We start from the raw sequence: 24621 nt of genomic DNA on the forward strand, positions 1-24621 counted from the left end.
TTTTTTTTTTTAGAATGCAGGTTTTGCTGCAGCTGGATCCCTCCGGGATAAGACTAAGAAGTGCGGAGAATAATCCAAGGTAGAGTATGTAACCACGGAGTAGTCACGCAGGGCCACAAGTGCTGGATGGGTACCACGAGGGTACAAGGTGTGTATATGCAGGTATGACGAGGTCGCCCCCCAAAAAGATAATTTTTTTGTTTGCCTGTGCGAAATCAATGAACGGGATGGAAAATCGAGCCAGAAGGCCAGCTCAGGCGCTTGGGAAGCTTAGAAACAAAATGCGAGTTACACCGGGGCCACACCTTACTTTCTTTTTTTCATCACACGGTTGGGGAGAATGCACCTAGTAGACGTTTCATGCAGGACCGATGGTTCTGGGACCACTTCGAGAGGGCGCAGGCGTTCAGGTGTCTCCGCAGTCCAGCAAGGAATGGAGCTCAAGGCTAGCCAATGAGTAAGATGATTGACTCTTATCGAGAATGAGATATCAAAAAGCAATCGGATATAATCAATTGGGTAGTATGAAAGTGATATTCAGAGTCACAGGATCGCACAATTCAAGATTGTGAGCTTCAACAGTTCAACCATGAGCTCATTCTCTCTATATTTCGAGAGAGCTGACGTCGTGAATCCTGATTGGACCAACATTTTCTCCAAGAGACACGATTTTTTTTCTGTCTTGCGAATTTTCTAGTGCTGTTCGGCTTTAATCAAAGCTAGCTAGCTAGGTCCAGCCTTGTAGACTTTCTGCGATTGAGATCCTGTTACAAATTGGAAGTTCGAAGCTTCGGTTCCTCAAGCTAGCGAGCTTGGGAAAATGGTGGTGGGAGACCTTGGACATATCGAATCGCCGGAATGGGTGAAGCGCCGAGGGGAAGAAGTTCGCTAGCTTGGGAGCTATGTTGGAGATGTCTCAGGTGGTACTTGTTACCTGGTATCTTCCGAGAAAAATATTTCTAGGATTGTTGGCGACAGCGCTCGTAGACACGACAAAATAGCTGTCGTCGATGCTCATCGCGAGACAAAAATATCTCGGGGTACCAAATACCTTGTCACTCGGTTCTCTCCTGGTAAGACAAAAAAAAAAAAGATTACTTGGTGGAACAGTGGGTAAAATAACCGTCAATTGCAACTGCAAGGCGAGCGGGCAGTTTTCGGCTGTTGAAACTTAAGTATCAAGACCTTTTCGTCGACGGATGCTACGGGAATCGGAAAACATCATTCTCGTCGATGACTGAACAATGACGAGAGAACAGACGAGATCCCGGGGTCGATAAGAGAATCGGAAACGTATGTTTGTACAGTACTGTTGCCTTGAAGGTATCGCCAGAGAAAAGCGGGATGAGGGAGCGTGCTGTCATGCACAATGCATGCTGCAATGCGTATGTATTGACAGCAAAGCGTCCTGGGACCCGTCGGTCTGGATCTGCTAGGGTGTGCTGTGGGAATGGAGAATGGACGAAATATCGTGGTCGACGATTATTGGACGCTAGCCGACTCTCCATGCGCTTTGGGGGTTGTTCGTCGGAGGATCTTTTGTCGGATAGATTCTGATATCCTGAATTCAATTGCAATTGCAATCGGACTCGTGAAGGCAATCCTATTTGAGACTCTTCGCTATCAAATTTAATTGCAATTTGGTAGAACTTGCATCAAATTATAGAAGCCGCCTAGAGTTTCGACATTTGTTAACATCTATCTGCCTCCCGTCAGCACCAACATTATGAGCCTAGACCTAGACCACATATACTATGGACCCAACATGTAAACACCTAGATAAGCCGCGAAACACAAAGTTGTGATGCTTTTCATAGATCTGCATGCTATTCAAGCCAGATATATATATATATATATATATATGGATGCCTTCCAATGCAATGGCGGCAGCGTTCAGCGGAATTAGTAAAACGGAGATGTTGTGCAGTGCCGGATATAGCTGTATCTGGGGCTTAGGCCCCATAGTAGAAACAATGCAATGTCCAAATAGCAGAGGTGGCGTTTTGGCCCATAAAGCGCGCTTCTTTCGTCGCATTCGTAACGGCCCTTTGAAGCCTTTGTCTTGTATACTAATCGATAAATCAGTTGTATGTCTCGTGACATCACTAGCCACCGCCACATCTTTCAGTGGCTCGCATGCTTGATACTAGCTTACAAGGCTGAAGCTAGCCGAAATGACAGTCGATGCAACTGCAACCGTAGGTAGGGGGGCCAAGCTATATTTGGGAGCTGTTGCATGGGGTTGCAATTGCAATTGCTTGGGAGTCGTCAGTTTCTGGGCCAAAACGCGTTCTCCTGGATATCCCTTCAGCCGTAGTCGTCCCTTTTTTTCGACCGCCCACTGATCCGCAGAAGGACTGTTTTCTATATCTTACCTTCATCCTGCGTATTCTATTCATTCTGATACCGGTTTGAAGTTAAAGTCAGATTCAAGCGCTGTCGAAGCTAAAAGGAGTTTGGGTCAGCGTCGGTTAGTTGGTTGGGGACGGATCATCGCACAGGCTGCTTGAAACGCCAACATCAAATCAAATTACTTAATTATCAGACCTTCATCCCACCACCATTGCATTGTCTCCTCTCTCCTTACCCTCGACATCATCATCGATCCCATTTACATGGCCACTTGACGTCGCTGGGATCCCTTTATAACCTTCCTGATTTACCTCCTACTTACGATCATCATCGTTATCATCCCACATCATACCATTCTGACCACCCACATCGATACCACAAGACCCTTCGGCGGGTACCAAATACTGTCACAATGTACAACCCAGCGACAGACCGTTCCCCTATTTCCCCTTCCTTCACCCCAAATCCGTTCGACAAATACAAATCAGCCCGTGAGGGCATGCTACCAGATGGAATAAACGGTATCGGAACTGGTTCCTGGCCTGATAGGTTTTCAGCGAGGAAAAAGGTCGGCGAAAGGAGAAGAATCGTTAGGGTTCTCGTTGTTGCCTTTTTGGTCGGGTTTTTATTATGGTTCTTTGTTACACCGTTGAATTGGACTTCTGGGCGGAATTCCGGCGAGCTCTATACACAGCCCGAGACTGGGACGAGGACGGAAGGAAAGGCGCAACATGACAGTGCGGATGTAGATACGCCGAGTCCGGTGGGAGAAGGGCAGACTATTCCACAGGATTCAAAGGTGCAGTTTGGAAAGGAGAAGGCTTCTTTCGTTATGTTGATTCGGTAGGTGACCTTTTTTTTCTTTCCATTAAACATTGATATGGGATCTTCTGTTTACTGATCACACCCGGAGTCGCTGGTGAACAGAAATCAGGAACTTCAAGATGCCCTTAAATCCATGAAACAGATCGAAGACCGATTCAACCATCGATTCCACTACCCATGGACTTTCCTCAACGATGTTCCATTCACCGAGGAGTTTATTCGAGAAACAACCAAGCGAGCATCCGGAAAGACAGAATACGGATTGATCCCCAAGGAACACTGGAGCGTCCCCGAGTCCATCGACCAGGATAAAATGAGAACTGCGATGAAAAAGATGGAACAAGACAGAGTCATCTATGGCGGTTCTCTTTCCTACAGACATATGTGCCGGTAAGCTCGAGACTCCAGATAAACCGCCAAGACTCGGGATTAAGTCAAGCTAATGAGGTGGATGTATAGGTTCAACTCCGGTTTCTTCTGGCGACAAGAACTCCTCGACAAGTACGAATGGTACTGGCGTGTCGAACCTGGTATTGGTTTCTACTGCGACGTCGACTACGACCCCTTCGAATTCTTGCGTCTCTCTGGCAAGAAATATGGTTTCACGATCACACTTCCCGAGTACAAATCTACCATCCCAACTCTCTGGTCCGAAACACTCGACTTTATGAAGAAGAACCCACAGTACCTCAACTCCAATTCCTCGCTTCAGTATTTGCTCGACGATAAGGATCATGGTAAATCGCTGAGCTCGGATCCACCACCAGAATATAACGGATGTCACTTTTGGTCGAACTTTGAAATTGCTAGCTTGGATCTGTGGAGAAGCGAAGCTTATCGTAGTTACTTCGATCATTTGGATCGTGCTGGAGGTTTCTTCTATGAAAGATGGGGTGATGCACCGGTTCATTCAATCGCCGCTGCTTTGTTTTTGGGAACCCAAGAAGTTCATCACTTCGCAGATATGGGGTAGGTTTTTTTTTCCTTTCATGGCTCATCTTATCAAATTTAGCGATAGCGCTAACTGAGTTTGATATAGATACATGCACGTCCCATGGAGCAGATGCCCACAACCAGATGAATTCCACAAGTATTCCAAGTGCGTTTGTCCATTTGAAAAGAAAGACAGCTTTGACTTAAACGGATGGAGTTGCCAGCCTAGGTGGTGGAAGATCGCAGGGAAGGAGTATGGTGCTTGAACGCTTTTGACAATTCCGTCTCCTTTTGTTTTTCTCATAGTTTGGGGTTCATTTTCGGCTTGCCTTGATTTGCTTGTTTACAGGAAACTCCTACTCTTCTCTGTACATCTTCAGCCTTGCTCTCTAATTTTTCGAGTCTGGGTTTGCTTTCTTAAAAACGGGATATGGATATAGGAACGGCGAGTTTTGGATAAAAGAAAAAGAAAAGAAGTTTTATTTTTCCTTACAAAAAATTACTTTTAATCACGTCGAGTTTCTTTTCTTTCAAATTTAGGACCTTCCGTATTCAAGGACAACGAAGTGCATATACACAAAAGAACACCCAACCCTACGTATCCGCATGCACCGATCCTATACTGGCATACCATGATTAGTTACACATCGTAGACTTGTCATGGTGACATTCCACTCGCAGGTCACAAATTTGAAGCCAGTTTTATAGAAACCATAAGGCTGTTGCTCGATCGTAGAATCGTCCTTATTTGGGTGTATACACTGAAATCCTCTGCGCGCTAGGCTATGTCGACTGAATATAACGTTGGGTCGAAATCTATTCCTTTATATGACTCGACCATGGAATGTTTACAAGAAATGATATGTCGTTATATATATAGTTTATGCTTCGTTGAATTCACACTGATGCACCACCTGAAGGACTAGTTGGACTGACAAACCCACTGTCACTCCATAGTGAGAACAATTCACTACTACCCTCTGCTGCGCTAGCCGCTTCAACGTCGATTGTTTTTTTCTCGCTACCTTGCACTTCAACCTTCACCTCATCATCATAATTCCCACTAACATACTTTTCATTTATCTGCAACGTCACTGTTCTCGTCTTTTTTGTGTTCGCGACCTCCACCCCCTTCAGCATAAAACTTAGCTCTTTCAGTTTTGAAACCTCAACCCATTGTCTCGTGCTCCTGGGTATGAGACTTATGACAAGCTCGACTTTGTTATCTTCAACTATGGTATACTGAACCCTGACATTTAACCTCAAGTTCGACAACATGACTGCGCCGATACCGTTATACGATGTCATAAGTATCGGGTTTTCATATTCATCTGACTCGAAACGGATATGAAAGGTCAAGCGCTGTAGGAGGAATGAGTGCGCCCCTGATTTATAGATAACGGAGAATATGAGGTCCCGTTTTTTGATATCTTTGTTGTATGGAATGTATAAAGATGGTGGCTTCTCGGAAGCTAGAGTGGTGACTGGGTATATTTTGTAGTCGTAGTAAGGTTTATGCGCAGGTTCTGTAAAGATGTAACCTTTTGGTAGTGGGAATGGAAGGAATAGTGGAGGTAGTTTTTCTATAAACTGCAATACCTGGTGATTTGGAGGTGGACAGTCTGTTGTAGGTAGACGTCGGGTTCTTGTTGATGATTGACCTTCCGCAGAAATCACATTTCTCCTTCTTTTAGGCAGCGCAGAAATAGTTTTTGGGGTAGGTACGTGGTAGGACAGAGAAAAACCAGGAGGAGGAGTAGATTTAGAATCGTCGATCGCGCCGCTTTGGCTAAGACTTGCCGGGGCAAGAAGAATCTCCAACCTCCAACATGGATCATTCAATTTTATCGCCATAGTTGCGGAAGTAGGATGATCCTCGCCATACCACGTGTTCTTCTCATCGTTCATGTGCTTCTTGAGCTGTGCGTTAAGATCCTTGGCCAGAGTTTCCACGTTTAAGAAGCGTAGGTCATCGGACTTGTCATTCGGATCAGAAGCTTTCGAGCTCCAAAGGAACATACGACCTTGCTGTTGTAAATCGGGCGAGTCTTTGGACGAATCTCGGTGCCAGGTTTCGGCTTCCAGGGACTCTCCCCGTTTGGGGTCTGTAGGGTCCAGGACCGTATATATCTTTTTATATAGTAAGGTAATGCTATCGTCCGCTATCTCCTTTGCCGCGGTAAAGAACTGCTGATGCGGTGGTTAAGTGAGCCGTAAGCTATCCCAGTTTTTACCGTCTGGCACTGCGCTACACAGTCCTAACATAATCCCGGTATCAAGTATTGTGTGCCGAATCAATATAATTTCGGTTGTAGGTTTGCCGTTTAAGTAAGTCTCAACTATGATATCTGAAAACTTGGCTAAATTTTGAGATCTAATCAAGAAGCCATACACTAGTACCTCGGTCTTCGTTGTTTCGAAGTATTTGTTGATGCAGCGCTTCATTACGTTTCGGACTTTATCTTCTTTGAGGTCGGTGTGATTTGCCAGTGATAAGCTACCATCAATGAGCACATTGATCCAGTTTCGATCAATATTGAAGCAGCGTATGCTTTCAATTTGAAGGTGCGCTGGATCTGTAATTAAAAAATGGCCTGGGACTTCTGCTAGGTATATTCGGTCTAATACCCATCGAAGAAGTATCATCCAATAAATCAGATGAGTTGGGATCATTTAACTCATCATAAGGTTCCAGAATATCATCAGAACCAGAAACGTAGCACGCGGCAGAGCAAAGCGCACTTTCTATACTTGCTTCCATATCGTTACTTGAATACGCAAGATTGAAATTGAAGCCAAGGTTAATATCTCGCGTCCATTTGCTCCGCCCTGTAACAAAGGTATGACGGTCGTTATCATTGGATAGGCTGAGAAGAGCCTCAAAAGAGTCAGATATGCTCTGGAGTATCCCAGATTTCGTCGTATGAGGTAGTCTTGCTCGTGCCAGTAGCTGCGACTGGCACTCATTTAGGTCACGATCGTAAATCTGTTTCCGAACTCTCGATAACGCTGTGGCAAAAGGCTGGTCCGCTAAGGCTAGGGTACGACCGAGCTGCCATGCACTGGAGTACGAGAGATCCATAATTCCGAAACCTCTATCAAGAATCTGTAAATGCTGGCCGCCCATAGACTCCTTAATCAAATTTGTAGTCGTAGCCTTTGTTGGAATAAGTGGCCCTCGTGTGAAAGCTACAGTCTCTTCGCCTATTTGGACACGATATCTCACTAATGAGTATCCATAGATGCATCATTTAATCGCTCAACCATCCGCTTCTCTACACCATCGGTAGCAGGAATTTTATCCGTCTCCAATGGCTTCATCATGGTTGTTGATCCCGCTAGCTTTTCAAAAGCATCCACAATGTTGAAGGAATTGAGCGGTAGATATGTATATTGCCAGCTATATAACGAAGTCATGGCGACTAGCTTATTGGCCTGAACCGGAAATTCGGGACTCTTCATTTCTTCGATACCTTCGAGAGAGACAAGGTGGACGACCATAGCCTCTAGTTTCTCGATCGTCAATGGTCTTGTTCGGTGTGAGACGACAATGCCGACTTCAGCGACCGGGAAATCCGTGTCGGCATCCGCCATATTTTTCATATTTAATTCGCAGGTGTGGGCGAGAAATCTATAGCGTTGAACATTTCCTTGAGTGGGTGTCGTCGTGCCGTCACTTGCGTGCTCACTAAAGAGACCGTTGAAGAAGTCAGGCTTGACGAATATAATGTCTCCTCTGACATCTTTTCCATCCACAGTCGGGTTATAAATTTTAGTGATCGGTGAAACGAAACCAGATGCCTCTACCTTCGCAATTGCTGCCAAGTCCTTGATTTTCATGTTTACTGCTGCTGTTGCATGTTGCGGATTGTTTTAATTCTGGGGTTCCTTGTAGCCTCGAGACCAGGCGCAAATGCGACAGTACCAATTCTTTAGCTTTGAAAGCTATGACAGCTAGACATGGGACCCTCGTGCCATCATAATTCTTGATACTGAGCTTTTGCGCCTCAGACGCCCAACTACCTGGTTACTAAGAGGATCCCTGACAAACAAACGAAGTTCCTTCACGGTCGAATAACCTCAACTGCCTCCTGATTTCTATCGCCACCTGCAGCATTTTGTGTGAGAATAATATATACTAAACAAGTGCTACTCAGCTCACCTATATCTCTCTTTCCTCTTCCCCAACATACACCTTTCTTTACTCCGAAGGTAAAAATCTTTATATACTAAATAAACACTTAAATAGTAACAGATATCTGTTTCTTTGAAAATTAAATAAATTGTATAAAATATAAAAACCAAACCTAAATATAATTTAAAGTTTTTAATAACTAATTGATTATATTATAATATTTGATGTATTTTTTAATTATTAGACGTTTTGGGATCATGATCATGACTCTTTATTCACTTGAGTGGAGAGAACAAGGTAGAAGCAGATAAAATTTGGGAGGAAACTCAATGCTTGAATCCCTCTTGCAATTGTTATTTGCAATATCCTAAACGAATATTTGTAATGAGTTACACAATTGCGCATGCGATACTTATAAACAAAACTTAATACATTCTCATATGAAGAGCAATGGCGGCTGGTAAACTGTAACAATGCAACCTCAAACTATCACACCACCTAATGCCGTACTTGTCAAAAGATAGCGCAAGAGATAAGATAATGTACCCATGCGATCTCCATAGCTGCGCGTAGCACTAATGTTTCTTATGCTTGCTGTCGATGTCTTGAATGAAATTATCATTATACTTAGCGCCTCGGCCAATGATAGTGTCGTCCTTTGTATTTTTTCCTGATTCGTGCTCTGTGACGTAGTTATATTGAGCCAGAATCTCCTTGCGCAGGTTTTCATTTGCCCAAACGTAATCCACCAACTGATCGTCCGTCACTATATTGTTTGGGATAGTTGGTACTTGTAATCTGTCGACGGTGAGCTGTATGTTTCGCTGGAAAGGAATCATCGTAATCGTGATCTCTGGTGTCTCCTTTTTGACAATACGGCAAACTAAAGCATTCATGCCTTGGAAGAGCGTCTCTCCACGTCTGGTATTGACCTGACAATTCTCAATGACGTTGGCGACAGCGTTCTGCATTCTGACTTTGCCTTTCGAAATTTCTTTTGGTTGATATATGTAGATCGATATAACTATGGCCAATTAAAACACATATTATATGTAAGTAAAGTTGAAACATTCAGCTTAGAGATTATTATTGTTATTATTATCAGACACCTACCTCTCGAGATCTCCCTATTTATTCAAATATGATACACTGGTATGTATTAAGTTTGTGTATGTGCCGTGGTGATTGACTGGATGTTTAGGTTCTCATGAAGGTGGAAATCACCCGTTTATATATTTTTCTTGGGCTCGCAGTGCCAACCCCAATTTTTCTCAGAATAGGAAGCAATCGAAAATGTAACACCTGGGCTGACTGAGGGGGGGATTGAATTATTGCTGAGAGCTCATGACACCAACCCCGATTTCAGGCGGATTCCCTGAATTCTAGATTCCTCAGCGGTGCGGTATTGAAGCAATAATATGCAAAGTTAGGTTCTATTATCCCGTTATGCGATTAGGCCACGATTGCAGTCTCGCTGAGTGGATACCTTAAACTGTACGTACAAAAAGTACCATATGGTGCAAGCAAGATTAGACCAACTTGCAAGGCTTTGTGGCAAGAAGTCTGAGCGTAGATTCAGCCGTCAAAACGCCTGAACGGCTGCATGTGCGCATGTGCATGCGCAAACAGGACGACATATCCTTTTTCATGCCAAAATACTGTGCACTTCGGGATGGCTGATACCTTGCACCTCGCCATGGGGTTTTTGGTTTGACCTGTGTGCAACGGTTTGGTTATTATGAATTTGCTCGAAAATGTCCCGCTCTGCAATAGGTGGGGGTCTGGGTAGCCTCGAATCCGGGGTCTGGGTACGAGACTACCTTTGTCCTTGCCATCGCGTACTGTGTAACTTATAGCTCGCACCTCGGGATAGCTGATAATTTGTGCTTCGTAAAAACTATACCGCATTTCGGGAAACCGGTATGGCGCGCTTCGGAATAGCTGACTCTCGCACTTCGGAATAGCGGACTAGCTCTCGCACTTCGGAATAAGTTTGTCCCGCTTTGGGACATTGTTACCGAGCTCTCTAATTTCTACAAAAGCCACCCTTTCGATACCCCACAATTAACTCGTAGTTGCAAACTGCCAGAACAATCAATTAGTCATTATAATTGAGTACATACTTTGACATATACTTCCGTGCATGTTATCATAGAATCGACCTTGTCTTGTGAACTAGACTGCATGGCTTTTGCGTTGTGTTGCAACTTGCAACCAGGCGGGAGCACGGGACATCTTGTAATACAACAGGCTTTGTCTACACCTCCCTCGAGTTAAAGAGATTTTTCGGCATAAGGCTAGCTTTCAACAAATTTATGAATATATTATATACCTACTTAAGTGCGAATGCTCCAAAGAAGAAGACAAAAGATCTCATGACAATCACAGCACCTGAAACAGACGCGGGGAGTGATAAAGCTACTCCCATGGCCCCGATACGGAAAAAAATCGGTTCGGTTGAAATTCTTGGACTTGGATTGAAATTTGATACAAAAGATAAAAATAATCTGTTATCTTTCTCAATAGATGCAACTGTAACACTTGGCCCTATCACTTTCGCGGTTAGAGACTTTAAATTGACATTCGATATAACCGGCCTTTCTTTGGATGACTTGAGCAAAGCCATTCCTAAGCCATCGATTGGAGGGCTGGCAGCATCATTCGACCGCCCGCCTTTGACACTCGCCGGGGCATTCGCACATCAGGAGGACGAGATTTCAGAATCGTTCCTTCGTGGTGCCATCGTGGGATACACGCCTTACAAGTTCGAAGCTGCAGGTTACTATGGAGAAACCAAAGCGGATAAGATGAAGTCATTCTTTGCCTATTGCAAACTGAATGGCCCGCTCATGACACTGGGCTACGCAAATATCAACGGTATCACTGGAGGATTCGGCTACAACAGCAATGTCAAATTCCCAACACCGGATGCTGTACTGGCGTTCCTTTTGATGAATGGTGATATGGTCACCAAACCTAGCATACCCGATACCTTAGATGGTCTCATGAATGGCGGATGGTTCATGATGCAAAGAGATTCCTTCTAGGTGGCAGCTAGTCTTACCGTTTTCGCTTTCCAGATACTTACCGTGGAAGCTGCTGCAGTGGTTCATTGGACACCGCAAATCAAGATTGGAATATTTGGTATCGCCACTGCCATAATGCCCAAGGAAGTAACTAGTGAGTCTGCTATTTTCGCAAAGGTTCAGCTGGGCATCGTTGCCACGCTTGATATCGGGAACGGTGTTCTAGCTGTCGAAGGTCAGCTTACGCCTTCTTCCTTTGTATTGGATAAAAATTGCCATCTGAGAGGAGGGTTTGCATTCTATACATGGTTCGAAGGAACGGATCCTGCAGCCTCCAACCAGGATGGTACTGATTTGGTTTTCACTATTGGAGGATACCATCCATCTTTCAAAAAGCCACCGAGGTATCCAAACCCCAAGGCTTGGAATATACTGGAACTTCAGCAATGCCATCAGCATCACTGGCGAGGCGTACTTCGCGATCACTCCCAAAGTCTGTATGGGAAGTGGGAGGTTGAATATTTTCCTGGTCCTTGGGCCACTAAACGCCTTTTTTGACGCCTTCGTGGACTTTTTGATCAACTACAAACCATTCAACTTCCGGGCTCAAGGCGGCCTTACTGTGGGTGTTAAGTATACACTCGATCTGTGGATCACAAGTATACATATCGACATCGAAATCGGTGCTCGTATCTATCTCTATGGGCCTCCAATCTATGGAACGGTCCATGTGGATTTCTGGGTTTTTGGTTTTGATGTTACATTCGGAGCGCAAAATGCATTGGTAAATAGCGGTGTGGACTTGGAGCAGTTATATGATTTCGTTCTCCAAAAGGATGCTGCTGGTGCAAGTATGGCTTCAGTATTTCATCACGACACGAACAAGGACAAGCTTGAATGGAAGGCAGACAAAGAAGAGCCTGTTCATGAAAATGATACAGATCTGCCCATCATATTCTCCTGCCAGAGTGGACTCATCCCATCCGCAAAGCAAGAGACGAAAGAGAAAGAGCCGTGGAGAGTAACCCCAATGGACTTCTCTTTCATGGTTTCTTGCAAGTTTAAACGTTTGCGATCCAAAATGGCTTGTTAAAGACGAACAAGCCAGGAATCACGACGGAAGTGGAGTCTATTCCATTCGCCAGTCCTGCTCAAGACAAAATATACGGAAAACCGATGAAGAAGCCATCCACTCTAGGTGCTATAGGTTCCGTATTAACGCTTACGATAACTCAACAGAAAGATACCATCGTAGAGCCCGGCCTTGAGGCGGACCCGCTTGTGCCCATATGGAAAAAATCAGAACCAGCGACGAAGCCCGTACCTTCTGCTCTGTGGGGTGAATGTAAGTATTCGTAGTCCAAGCTTGTCATTGAGATACTTTTCTAATTTTAATGTCTATCCCACAGATTTTGAATCTCAGGACCCTTCTAGTGGTGACGGTACTAAACAAATCGATGATCTTCTAAGCGGTTCCAAAGGGTCAATTAACCTCATGATGGACGTAACGGTGTCACAACCAGACACAGTTAAGCCCACCGAAGCTATCAAAGAGTTTGATATCCTCAAGACAATGAGCCAAACAGCTGCAGTCACACATTGGCCACCCAACCCCTCACAAAATGACAAATGATCACCAGAGGAGGGTGAAACTACGCTCAAGGATGTTTCGGACGCCTGGCTGTCGCCTAAACTGAAAGCACAAGAGTTGATCAATAAATGGGCGAGCTTAAATTGTTTCCAATGGGATTCGGGGGAAATGGCTAGTCTTGGAACTGCGCCTGAGCACTTAACAAAGAATATGAAGGATCATTACGTTGCAGCACCAAGGATTTCTGTAGCCAAAGATTCAGCCTGAAAGTACCTAGGATACGTATACACCACGATCATGATACCAAGGCTTCGGCTCTAGCTTCGGGTTGTATTTATCTTTCTTTACAGAACCACGACTGCTAACAATAATGATTACCTTATTTATTTTATATGTATACATATATTTCTATTCAAAACTTTTATAGAGTATAGTTTCAGTCATTTCCGCCTAACATCCTTTTTGTTCTAGACATTCTTTCTACTTACGCATATCTGACGGGGGTGGCCAGAGAGCTGTTTGGCTTCCAATCCCCCTTCTTTTCCTTTTCAATCCTCTCTGCTGCCTCTTCCAATTCCTTCTCCCCATGTCCTTCCTTTTCTCTAACCTCCTTCTCCATCTTTTCCTCCTGCTTCTTCAATTCCTCCGCCTTAATCTTCTCCTCCTCCACAATCTTCCAATCCACCAGCTCACTACCTCCAATATGACCCACAATATCGCCAACCAAGAACCTATACCTCAAATGACCCTCCACACTCTCACTCATATCCACACTCTCCACTCCATCCGGCCACTTCACATTCTGCAAACCCGCAACCCCCAACTGCACCGCCGACGTCCTATACAAAAACCCCAAAATATAATCCTTCCCACTAAAAACATTCACAACCCTCCCACTAACCACACTCCTAACCTTAACCCACCCATCACCAGTACTAGGAATCGCAGATCCAAGCATATACACATTCTCCACAAGCCCAAACGCCCTTCTTTCCGCCAACTCTACGAGTGTTGAATAAATAACTCGAGATCCCAGACTATATCCAACAAGAGTAACCGGTCTATTCCCCTGAACTCTATTAATCAATGCATCGGCTAGGATTTTCCCTGCCTTTTCTGCACGAGTTTTTACAATGTTGAAGGGGTTGTCTACTACCTGCGCGAGTTTTAGAAGGGCGATAGGCCATAACGCGGCCATTAGAGTTGCTAGGACCGTGCGTTTAATGATTTCGATTTTGAGGTACGCGAAACCGTAGGTTTTTAACATGGTTGTTAGGGCGTTTCCTAGATCCATTAGGGCTGTGGATTCCCAGCGGAGTGCGTAAACTTCTGTGTGGGAGGATAGGGAACGCCAGGGAGTTATGAAATGGGATGGGTCGGTTATCCAGCCAGAGATACCAATTGTGAGGGAGAGGCGAGAGGCGTCTTCTGCAGTAGGATCCGGGATGGTGTTATTTTTGTTGTTGTTGGCTTGAATTTCATCAAATGTGGTAGCTGGGTGTGATGGTGATGATGATGAAGGACGAGGAGGTAGAGGTGGTGACATTGATGATGATGAAGGGCGAGGGGGTAATGGCGGTCCTGGCTCTTCCTCCTCTTCCTTCCCATTCTCATGTTTACTCCCACTTAGATTCTCAATGGGATCAGGAACCCCCGGCTTGACTTTCAAGAACCCAAAATCCTCGACTTCCTGTGCATACCTCTTCATCATCTCCCCGGTCATTTTCCCACCATAAGCTCCAAATAATGCCCCAACTAACGCACCACTACCAGCCAATGCTCCCAAATATCCCGCTGCAGCTGTAGCGCCCAATCCAATGCCCGACATAACAGTTCCGATCCCCGCAGCGACTAATGGGGCCGCAAGTCCACCTGTTATTCCGATCACAGCTGCGCCAGCTACACCAGCTATTCCTATTTTGAGTCGTCGATTCCATTTGTTATTTGCCTTTTGACGCTCACGGGAAGAGTCTGCTGACATATCACCATTGTCACCGTTTTGGCCGGATTTTGCAGCTGTAACAAGGGTTTTTGCTATCGATTTTTCGAGGTTCACGACGGTAAGTGGAGGGAGGGATAGAGAGGTTGATAAGATTCTAAGTAGTGTTCTAGAACGGGCGTCATAGGTTTCAAGGCTTAGGATTAATAGTAGGATTGAATGGAGGATTAACGGTTTTGCGGGGTCGGGAAGGGAGGTTGTTAATCCCGTTGGAATGGCTGGGAAACGGGTGTTTTCTATGTTATTATCCAAAACATGCGGCTCTTCTCCCTTGAATTCTTCGAGTAATTGTGAGGTTGACGTGGAGGGTTGTCCGTCAGCAGTACTTCCAACAACATCTTGCATATGTGCTGCTGTTCCAACACGGGAGTCGAGATCCGGTGGATTCATAATATCATAAATCCTGGTTAGTAGGTCTTGCTGCCAGTGATCGAATGAAGTTATGGCTTCGTGGCGAAGGCGGGATATTGATGTCTTTTCTTTTGGATCAATAGAATATGGATTTGGCGATACTGAGGGTTTTGGAGCTGGACTACTGCTATTGTTCTCTTCTTCTTCTTCCTTAGCCAATGGAGGAGTAGTAGTAGCGGCGGGTGTACCAGTCTCAGTACCAGTATCGGGTGGAGTCGAAGGAGAAGAAGTAGAACTAGGCTCCTTCGTCTTGCTCTTTGGAGGAGCTGGATCAAAGGTATGTAAAAGCGAAGCTCGCATTACTTCCGTAGCTGCAGTAATGAGGTGTAATAAATCCTGTCTTTGAGGGTCGGTCAGAAGGCTGACGAGGTCGACATCGTATTGTGGTTTTTTGGAACCGGCAGCGGCAGCAGCATCTTTTGATGCGCCACCGGATTTGAATCTTTCGCCGATGCCGAATGGCATTGTTGTGGAATAGCACTCGGGGGTGCTCGTTACATCAACTTGTAGACGATAGTAGTTGTTTGCAGATTGTAGATGGGTAAGTACCGATCAATGAAGTTGAGGCGATAATGATGACATGATCATGATGGATCTAATACAAAAGAGAGAGAGAGAGAGAGAGAAAGAGAGAAGGGCTAAACCGTGTTGAGAATGTTGGAAGCCGACGTCATCGACGGGTCAGCCCGGGTTGCCTATTCGGGACGGTCGTACAAAGTCCTCGATTAGTAATTAGTCTCGTGAGGATTTTCGAAGCTCGCGAAGATCTTCCTATCGATACCGGTACTCCATTCTATACCAATCTAGATCTATCCATCCCGATCGATACCGATATTACAAACCTAGCTTGAGTACGTATGTAGTTTTCGTAAAAATGATACTATTACTAGGAATCATGTTGGAACACATATGTTTCTGTATGTACAAGCGCACTTCATGTCAAGAAGCTTCACGAATTGGCACCATGGCTTTGGGATCGATCTCTGCAGGTTGTCTCGCCGCCTGCAGAAATTTCGAAACCAAGCCAGCAGACCGTGGGCCCGGTTCACGTATACCAATACAATAAAGGAAACGGAAATATGGGTGCTATGTTCTGGCATCTTCAAGACGAGCCTTCTCGGCACAATTAATAGACTGTTATACCTTTCTTATTGAAGATCCTTTCAAACCCCCGACAAAATTATTTGTCTGTAGTAAGAAAAGAATGCCCATGAACATGCCCTCCGCGTGTTAATCCGCTATCGAGATATCGATACGTGAGTTAACGGTATCCATCAGTTTCCAATCTATATTAAAAACGAAATATAGTTACTGGTGCAGTTGGTGCTAATGATTGGAGGCTACACTTACGTTGCTCGGCCTTTACAGTTGTATCTGTGAACCATTTATAAATTTAGAGCTTATTGGAGTTGTGAACATAGCCTTATGGGCTATCTACAGCACTTGAAGCTCAGAGTTAAATTCTAATGGCTTGTAAGTCAGTCGTCCAGGATCTTTATCTGTTTGGCCGCCAGGGTCCCGAGGGCATCTTCGTACCCCAGACTAATCCTCGTAGGACATCCTAGCCCCAACTTTGAGGCTAGCCAGATAGATACCCATCGCGTCGCAGTGTACTGACATATGGCCGGAGATGACTCTTGTGCGACTCTAGCTAGCCATATTTATTGTTTTTCTGTCGGAAATTGGTGACACAACGTTGGTGTCCAGAAGCACCTTTCCTAGTCTTTCTCTGGCAATTATTTCCCGTGGGACATGGCATCCATTCCAACCGACTAATGGTACTCGAAGAACTTAAATTTTCGAAAAGGTTCGAGGTATGCTTTTGAGTGGCGTATACGGCATATGGCTCGAGCTACCCGCCCAATGTATTCAATCTTCTCGCCGTTGATGCCCTGCGCAGTACGCATGCACGTTGCAACGTTGGTGCAATTATATACCTACTATATCAACTATATGAGAAGGAGGATTCCGCTGATCTAGTCTCGCAATCAACTCATATATATATATATATATATATATATATATCCAGGAGTTAGAACGTCTTCAACCTAAGCCTATCCCCTACATAATACGTAATGGATTTATAATTATATTTATTCGGGGGCATCGGATCCATCCTCGCAGATCGCAAAGCTCTATAGCGGTACCCTTCAGCATATATTTAATTGGTATATATAAATACTGCTTGATAATCGCAATCTTTTCACTGATTTACCTTGAAATTTCGGATTTGTCCCCAGAATAAATTTGGCAATTAATTACTGCTTTTGAATGATCATCTTATCTTTCCCGGATCCCCTGATCAAGGACCCTCAAACCCATGTAAGTAAATAAATCTTTCTATTATCTTATATATATATATAACAGCCTCCAGGTATAGGGAGCTCAATTTACATCCTACAGCTACCGGCTAATTTCTCTCAAGGGTTTATGCCACCGGAGGAATCATCAGTCCAAAAGCGGTTGGTAGATTGGCTTTGTTCAATAATAGTATATATACTCCCAGATAATCTCCGCAATTCATTCAAATAATTTCCGCTTAATTTCAGCAGTAAATTTATAAAGTACTACAAGGTTTACCTATTTACGATGAGCTTTGCAATATCTAGATATCTAGACCTTCAAAGTCTAATCGATTAATACGTACTTGTAACCCGATCTCAATTACTTTATCAACTTGCAACTGTTGGAAAATAAATGTAAATTCATGTTGTTTAAAGTAGCCGTAAATGCTGGAAGTGTATATGATGAAGGGAGATTAGACCTGATAGCTATAATTAAACTACATTTAAAACCCCGGGACCATAAAGATCTAGAATTCTAGAATCTTCTTCTCTTTCACGTTGGTCCCCTAGCTCTTTCTCCTAAAATCCCCCTTTTCTTCTTGTCCTCCCCAATATAAATCCTAATATATACAATGAAACCTTCTAAAATATTGATACCACTTTCTTACTTAGTAAGTTATTATAACCACCGTTCCAATTAGCAGACAAATCAACAGTGAAGCCCCAAGTCTGTCAAAGATACCTATTAACATCTCTATATTGTATAGGTAAGTAACATAAAATACATATTGTGTACTGGCTTCGAAGCTTCCTAGATGGTGTCAAATAGAGTATGTATACATGTATCGTAAGCGACGGCCAAATTTGAAGACGCTGCAAATTTCCCATACTTTAATATCATGGCAAGATCAGATACATATGGGCGCCCGAAATCACATACATGTTCTCCTATCTATGGGCAAAGCATTATGCCGGTTAACATTCTTTGAGGGGATACTTAATAAGACCCCAAAGGAAAGAGGAGGTACAATCAAGAGCAGTGTGCCCCGGGTGTCTCCAAGATTATGATCAGTTCTCTCTAGTACATGGCCATGATGCAGTAGACTGTTGTACCTTTTTTTAGTATTAATTGTAGATACACATTGCCCTTAATCAAGTTACTAGCTATACTACTGGCCCCTAGTTGTAAATTCTCAATAATATATGAATATATATCTTCACACTTTTATCTATAATCAAGTTAACTACAGATCTCGCAGTATTTCACGCCTAGGTTTTATTGGGGAGTATATGTGGATCTATATAAGATATTGACGTGAAAGATGAATGAATATTTATATTCCAATGCGTCGCTATCACACTAATATACATAGATGCCGGTTATTCCATTCATACTGCATCCAAGAAAAGAGTAACAAAAACTAAAAGCCCCGAACGCCGTCATGAAAGAAATAATAATAAAAATGAGACATGCACACACACACACAAAATTCGTGACTCCTCGTGTAAACCTTACTCTGTCTAAGCTACCTTTTAACTCGTAGCCACAGCATCCCCATTGACTACTACCTCTTTCTCCCCTTCCTTTACATCCAAATCCATATTTACACCCCCTTTCTCCTGATCTTCCTCCTCCTCCTCCTCCTCCTCCCTTTCCTTTTGCTTCTTTTTCTCAACGACTTCCTTAACAAGCCACCTACTCCCCACATTCTTTACCCCCCGTTCCTTCCCATTTGCAATTCCAGTGGTGGTAGTATTCACCAACGTCTCAACCAAATCATTCTTCTTTCTCATAGTTTCCCACTTCTTCAATCGCTCGTGGACTCCCTTCCCACCTCTCACATCCCCAAACCCAATGGCGCTATCAACCCACTTAACATCCTCAACCATAAACCCCATACCATCATGTCCTCCATCCCACCCTCTACTCTTCAATCCATACTTAACCACACTTCTATACTCCCCCAAATTTCCGCAGATCACAATCTTAACCAATAGATCTTTGTGCAGTTGTACACTAGCACTAGTCTTAGGCGCCCCTCCCTCCGCCATCACCGCAGCCGCAATCTCTCTTGACCTCCCAGCTCCTCTTCTCTTCGGCGCAGAAAGTCGTGCAAGAACAGCATCATGTGCAGATGCATACTCAACAACCTCAGCTCCATCTCTGACCGCAGGTAAATATCCCAAGTGCACCAACACCGCCAAAATATTGCTATCATCGGTATAAACCTCCGTACCCCACAGCAATCGCTTCTTACACACCCGTTCCCTTTCTTCGAGTGACAGACAATACCACGGGATCCGAATGAGGTATGTACAATTCTCGCGCTCTATAAATAACGGGATGTGGCTGTAAGATTTTACGGTTCCGGATTTTTTTAGTACCGTGGGGGTATAAACCATCGATCCGAGGTGGTGTCGCTGATGCTTCTCGAGCTCTGCAATAACTTCAGAGTTGTCGATTACCTGTGGCGGTGGGATAACAGGAAGATTATTGCTGTTGCTATTGCTATTGGTGCTATTGCTATTGCTAGGGTTGACAGATGTGAAAGTCGTTGTGCCTTTGACTGGTGTACCTGACAGCGATGCTGCAGCTGCGTCCTCCAAGTTCGACAACGTGCTATCCGATCGTAGATTTGAGCCAGCGGTATAATACCCTCGTCGCCTCTTTGCTGCCCTTTCAACTGGGATAACATCAGCCCGCTTCATTGGGCTGTGGGTAAGTTCGATCCCTCCCATTTCGACATCGTCATCCTTCTTAATGATGGAGTCGACCTCATCGATTACGATAACCTCACGCTTAAGCTTTGGAGACTGAGAAACTTGATCGTTCGCAAACGAACCGGGATATTTCCTTTCATGAAATCCCTTTACAAGCGCCTCTTCAGCACGAAGTGGTGGAATGTCTGTGCTTCTTTCCCGGTCCGGGTGCTCTCGTTCCCAGTGTTTGGAATCATGCAACCGGTCGATAAGTATTTGTGCTGGATCATCGATGGAGGTATTTCCTGCGGGCTTTTTGCGATCGTTGTCATACTGGTGAAGGCTAGATATTGTATGTTGATTGGACAAGCCAGGTGTTATCGCGAACGGAGATTCGGGCATTTGTGTAGTATATGCATTGAAAGAAAGAGACGCGGTTGAAGAGGTAGGTGGAGCAGGGTGATGATATGAGGGTGATGGGTGAGGTTGGGGGTGAGGTGGAAGATGTTGAGATATTGGCGGCGAGACATTCGGGGCCTGGTTGTGTCGTGGTAATGGCGGTTGTACAGATCGAGGGGGTGTAGGCTCCCGACGGGGAGGTTCTGTGATCTGGCGCTGGTAGGGGCTTTCGGGATAGGAACTCGTACGGAGGTGGTTCTGCGCTCGAAGGTGAGGAGGCGGTTGTGATGGGAATGGCTCCCTTTCAGTCATCCTTTCGGTCATCCTTTCGGGGATTCTTTCTTGGTGATGATGATAAATCGGCGGGTGAGGATGAGGCTGGCTGGTCGGGGGTGGCGCTTGGGTTTGAGGATGAGCTTCGGGCGGCGGTGGGAATGTTGGTTGGGATAACGGGCGTGTCGGTGGCGAGAAGTGAGGATCGCGCGGACGCGATACGCTAGGTCCGGGCCGATAAGGTGGCGTTCTCGTTTCGGGGAAAGATGGCGGCTTGTTCATCGGTGGACTGTTCGAGCGGGAAGGTTCAATTGCATGTCCACCGATCGGTCGATCGCCAGGAGTATACGGTCGCTTTAAAGGCGATAGATCCGGGCCTAGAGTACGAGCAGGGTCCCTATACACGGATTGAGACAACGGCTCTAAACGAGCAAGCGGACCGGGTGGTCCATCTCCTAGAATAGTTGACAATGCCATGTGTGAGGGCCTGGATATCTCGCGCGATATCTCCAGGGACGATATGGATGGCAAATCTCGACCGCCGCCACCGAATGGCGCGCCAGTCGGGGGAGGGGGAAATTTTGTGGGTGCGACGGCGGGCCCGGCGGCGGCCGCGAGTAATGGGGAGGACTAGGGGGCGGCATCGACCTATTGGTTGTAGACGCCGGACGATTGGGTAGATGCGGGGAAGGATGATGATATTGTGGTTGGCCCTGCTGTTGATGGTGAGGTTCCGAGTACGAAGTCGAGCGTTGGTGGTGATGCGGTCCTGGGGGGTGTGGTGGAGGAGGATGTGGTTGTGGTTGTGATTGCTGCTGAGGAAACAGGGGTTGAGGTGGGAAGGGGCCAGTTTGGGGGGGCCCCGGATGGTGACCAGGCTGCTGCTGCTGCGGCGGCGGCGGAGGCCCGTTCTGCTGCAATTGCTGCTGAAGCTGGTGATGCTGCTGCTGAGCGGATTGCAGCGAAGGGCCGTTAGGACCGGTAGGGTAAGGAGGCGGTGGCGGCGGGCCTGGCTGGTGGAAATGTGGAGGGTGGTGATGCTCTCGCGAGTGTTCTCGCGGGTGTTCTCGTGGCGGGTGTTCTCGCTGGTGGGAGTGATCTGTCGGTCGAAACGTGGTCAGCCAAATTCAATCCAATCCAATTTTCGCGCGTCTTCCGATTTCCATCGCAAAATGACGAATGCAGCCCGAACAACCGACCAAAAACTCTGCCAAGAGAGGAACAACAGGGGCTATAAAACGGACACACAGAACCGCACCGCAGGCTTCCTGCTTCTCTTGCAGAAAGGTGGACTGCGCCGTGGGCTGGCAGGCTGGCCCAGACCAGGGCCATGCATAAGGTTTAGCGCGGGTTTTTTCGCTCAACTGCGTCCGGTTGGGTGATGCAACCGAAGAGGAGAAAAGACTCCGCTTGGACCTGGACACAAAAGGCTCTTTTGACGGGGCCGACATGCAGAACGGAGGGCACCATGACATTTTGATAATGATAAAGGATATAAACGATCACTACGATGAGACTGACGGGAGAGTCCTACCTCGATACATCTGCGGGCTGGCATTCAACATGCTTCGTCCGCTGGAATTACCCTCAGAAAGCGGTGGAGTAGCATTTTCTTGGCGGTGGAACTGTGGAACGGGTCGATCTGCGCACGAATTTCCCGTATGAATGAATTAGCGAATTAGAACCTCATATCGTCCGAAGTGTTTATAGACGTGTGCATACCGTCACGATGAGGTGGGGGGTGGTGCGGATGTAAGGGGTGCTGAGAATGAGGAGGCGGATGAGAAGAAGAAGAAGGGTGAGGATGATGTTGTTCGTGCTGTCGATAGCTACGGGGATCGTGGAACCGTTCATCCATATTCTCACTCCAAGTTGGGTTCGGTACGCGGTCCCCTGGATACACCGGTCTCTTATCGTTATTGTTATTATTCATCAGAGGTGGTCGATGGACATGAGATGGGGGATGCGGAGGCGGTTGATGATGCGGTGGTGGAGGTGGCGGCGGTTGTGACATGTATCGTCTTTCGTCCATTCCAATTCCATGAGATGAGTAGGCTGAATTAGGTGGAGGCGTGTTTCGTGACGAGAACGACTTTGTCGGTCGGTGATGATGGTGTTTTAGTTCAGCGGGAGCATATGGAGAGCCGTGATGACTTGGATGGTGATACGCTACAGGCGACGCCGGTGTTGATGCCGACGAGAGATTTGGAGATTGATTTGGATGTCGAGCGGGATTCGTGAATCGTGGCTGGTATTGCCGGTCCATGTTCCGAGAAAGCCCAACAGCAACCGCAGCGGTAACAGAATAGAATTCGAATCAATCGCCTCTTAGTGTGAAAGCCTTGGCCCGCAACCTTTCTTTCTCAAACAAACAAACAACCCAGGGAGATATGTCGTTAACCGCTGATAGGGAAAGGGAAAGTGTCGATAAAACACAGAGGTCGAAACTTTCGAAGGGTTAGCAAAGAAAAACACGGTCAAAGGACGTAGGAATCCAAGCGATGGATGGTGACGATAAGTGCAAGTGTCGTGTGGTGGATAAGGGAAAATAATAATAAAATACTGATTAACGCTCATGCGGGCGAGGCTGTTCCAGTTCCAGAAAAAAACGGGGAATTGGGCTTCTTATTTGGGGTGTCGTCTAAAGTGGAAGGCCAGGAGGGAAAGAAATTAGCTTGGGACCTTTTTTTTTCTTTTCTGTCTTTCTTTCTAATACTTTTGTGGATGTCAGAAGTATGTATTGACTAAGAGGCAAGCAGCAGTCAGGTATGAGGAGAGCGGAGAGCAGGAAGCAGGAAGCAGGAAGCAGGAAGCAGAGAGCAACAGCAAGCCAGCAAGCATGTTATGTTCCTCTTCCCTCACATCGTTAGCTCGAAATATGCAATGCAAGGCATGGGACCAAGGACAGGATCGGAAAAATAGACCAGAAAGAACTCAGGGCAGGCACACCTTTTTTTTTTTATCTCTTCAACATCTGCGACCCCAGGACAGGGTAAGTAAGGTCAGGTATTCTGTCTGTCCTGGACCCAGAAAAATGCATATGGGCATCTCTCGTCAGCGACATGCGTCTAACGGTCCCACCCGTCATCGACCTGTACTGTGCCAGTTGGTGTACATGATAATAAAAGTATACATATACGAGTATACGTACAGACAAGGCAAGGCAAGGCAAGGCAAGGCAAGGCAGGCTGGTAAAAAAGGGAGTATGCCTGCAGCTCATGAGCTCACGGTATGACAACCGTCTCTGCATGAAATGGTCTCTCGTAAGATTTGCTGCTCTCCTCATGAAGGGAGGCAGGAACGAAACGTATCACAACTCCTATGTGTCTGTACATGTCCGTCTGCATTTAGCCAGAGGATGGATGTGCAGAAAAATAGAATTCGGTGGTGTCTCGTGTCGGTCATGTCATCCCACATGCATGTTCCCTTCACCTTTTTTATTTCATTTTTTATTTTTATTTTTCTGTTATTTTTTTTGTTTATCGTTTGGCTTTTTTGGCTTTTTGTTCATCATCGCGCAGGGTTGGAACCGGACAGCCGATGTGGGGTTTCGAACCGGGTTCTAGCATTCAAATAGGCAAGAATCCGAGAAAATGGCATCCTCGCCAGCCAGGGTCTGACCTGTCTAGCTGCGACACAGCGGATGCCGGTGCGTTGTTTCAGCACCTCTAGCAGCGAGTCGTTAAGCAGCT

The 24621-nt window shown here is 45.7% G+C and overlaps 8 protein-coding genes across 8 annotated transcripts; 3 read left to right on the forward strand and 5 right to left on the reverse strand.

The window, feature by feature from the left end:
- Nucleotides 1-2764: 2764 nt before the first annotated feature.
- Nucleotides 2765-4376, forward strand: AOL_s00081g141 (uncharacterized protein; the record flags this gene model as incomplete). The annotated part of the gene is made up of 4 exons (XM_011124959.1): nt 2765-3195; nt 3280-3567; nt 3637-4146; nt 4217-4376. The coding sequence occupies 4 exons, from the start codon at nt 2765-2767 to the stop codon at nt 4374-4376; spliced, it is 1389 nt and encodes a 462-aa protein (XP_011123261.1).
- Nucleotides 4377-5007: 631 nt separating this feature from the next.
- On the reverse strand, nt 5008-7950 carry AOL_s00081g142 (uncharacterized protein; the record flags this gene model as incomplete). The annotated part of the gene is made up of 4 exons (XM_011124960.1): nt 5008-6300; nt 6511-6680; nt 6739-7314; nt 7392-7950. 4 exons carry the CDS (start codon nt 7948-7950, stop codon nt 5008-5010), a joined length of 2598 nt encoding a protein of 865 aa, XP_011123262.1.
- Nucleotides 7951-8820: 870 nt separating this feature from the next.
- AOL_s00081g143 (uncharacterized protein) lies at nt 8821-9216 on the reverse strand (the record flags this gene model as incomplete). Its single annotated transcript, XM_011124961.1, has 1 exon — nt 8821-9216. The coding sequence occupies one exon, from the start codon at nt 9214-9216 to the stop codon at nt 8821-8823; it is 396 nt and encodes a 131-aa protein (XP_011123263.1).
- Nucleotides 9217-10620: 1404 nt separating this feature from the next.
- On the forward strand, nt 10621-12904 carry AOL_s00081g144 (uncharacterized protein; the record flags this gene model as incomplete). Its single annotated transcript, XM_011124962.1, has 5 exons — nt 10621-11211; nt 11293-11675; nt 11716-12319; nt 12376-12616; nt 12681-12904. The coding sequence occupies 5 exons, from the start codon at nt 10621-10623 to the stop codon at nt 12902-12904; spliced, it is 2043 nt and encodes a 680-aa protein (XP_011123264.1).
- A 442-nt stretch (nt 12905-13346) lies between these two features.
- AOL_s00081g145 (uncharacterized protein) lies at nt 13347-15737 on the reverse strand (the record flags this gene model as incomplete). Its single annotated transcript, XM_011124963.1, has 1 exon — nt 13347-15737. The coding sequence occupies one exon, from the start codon at nt 15735-15737 to the stop codon at nt 13347-13349; it is 2391 nt and encodes a 796-aa protein (XP_011123265.1).
- A 3353-nt stretch (nt 15738-19090) lies between these two features.
- AOL_s00081g146 (uncharacterized protein) lies at nt 19091-21406 on the reverse strand (the record flags this gene model as incomplete). The annotated part of the gene is made up of 1 exon (XM_011124964.1): nt 19091-21406. One exon carries the CDS (start codon nt 21404-21406, stop codon nt 19091-19093), a length of 2316 nt encoding a protein of 771 aa, XP_011123266.1.
- Nucleotides 21407-21449: 43 nt separating this feature from the next.
- AOL_s00081g147 (uncharacterized protein) lies at nt 21450-21905 on the forward strand (the record flags this gene model as incomplete). The annotated part of the gene is made up of 2 exons (XM_011124965.1): nt 21450-21512; nt 21591-21905. The coding sequence occupies 2 exons, from the start codon at nt 21450-21452 to the stop codon at nt 21903-21905; spliced, it is 378 nt and encodes a 125-aa protein (XP_011123267.1).
- A 702-nt stretch (nt 21906-22607) lies between these two features.
- Nucleotides 22608-23195, reverse strand: AOL_s00081g148 (uncharacterized protein; the record flags this gene model as incomplete). The annotated part of the gene is made up of 1 exon (XM_011124966.1): nt 22608-23195. The coding sequence occupies one exon, from the start codon at nt 23193-23195 to the stop codon at nt 22608-22610; it is 588 nt and encodes a 195-aa protein (XP_011123268.1).
- Nucleotides 23196-24621: the final 1426 nt, after the last annotated feature.

Source organism: Orbilia oligospora (assembly GCF_000225545.1).
Source record: "Orbilia oligospora ATCC 24927 unplaced genomic scaffold scaffold00081, whole genome shotgun sequence".
Lineage (NCBI taxonomy): Eukaryota > Fungi > Ascomycota > Orbiliomycetes > Orbiliales > Orbiliaceae > Orbilia > Orbilia oligospora.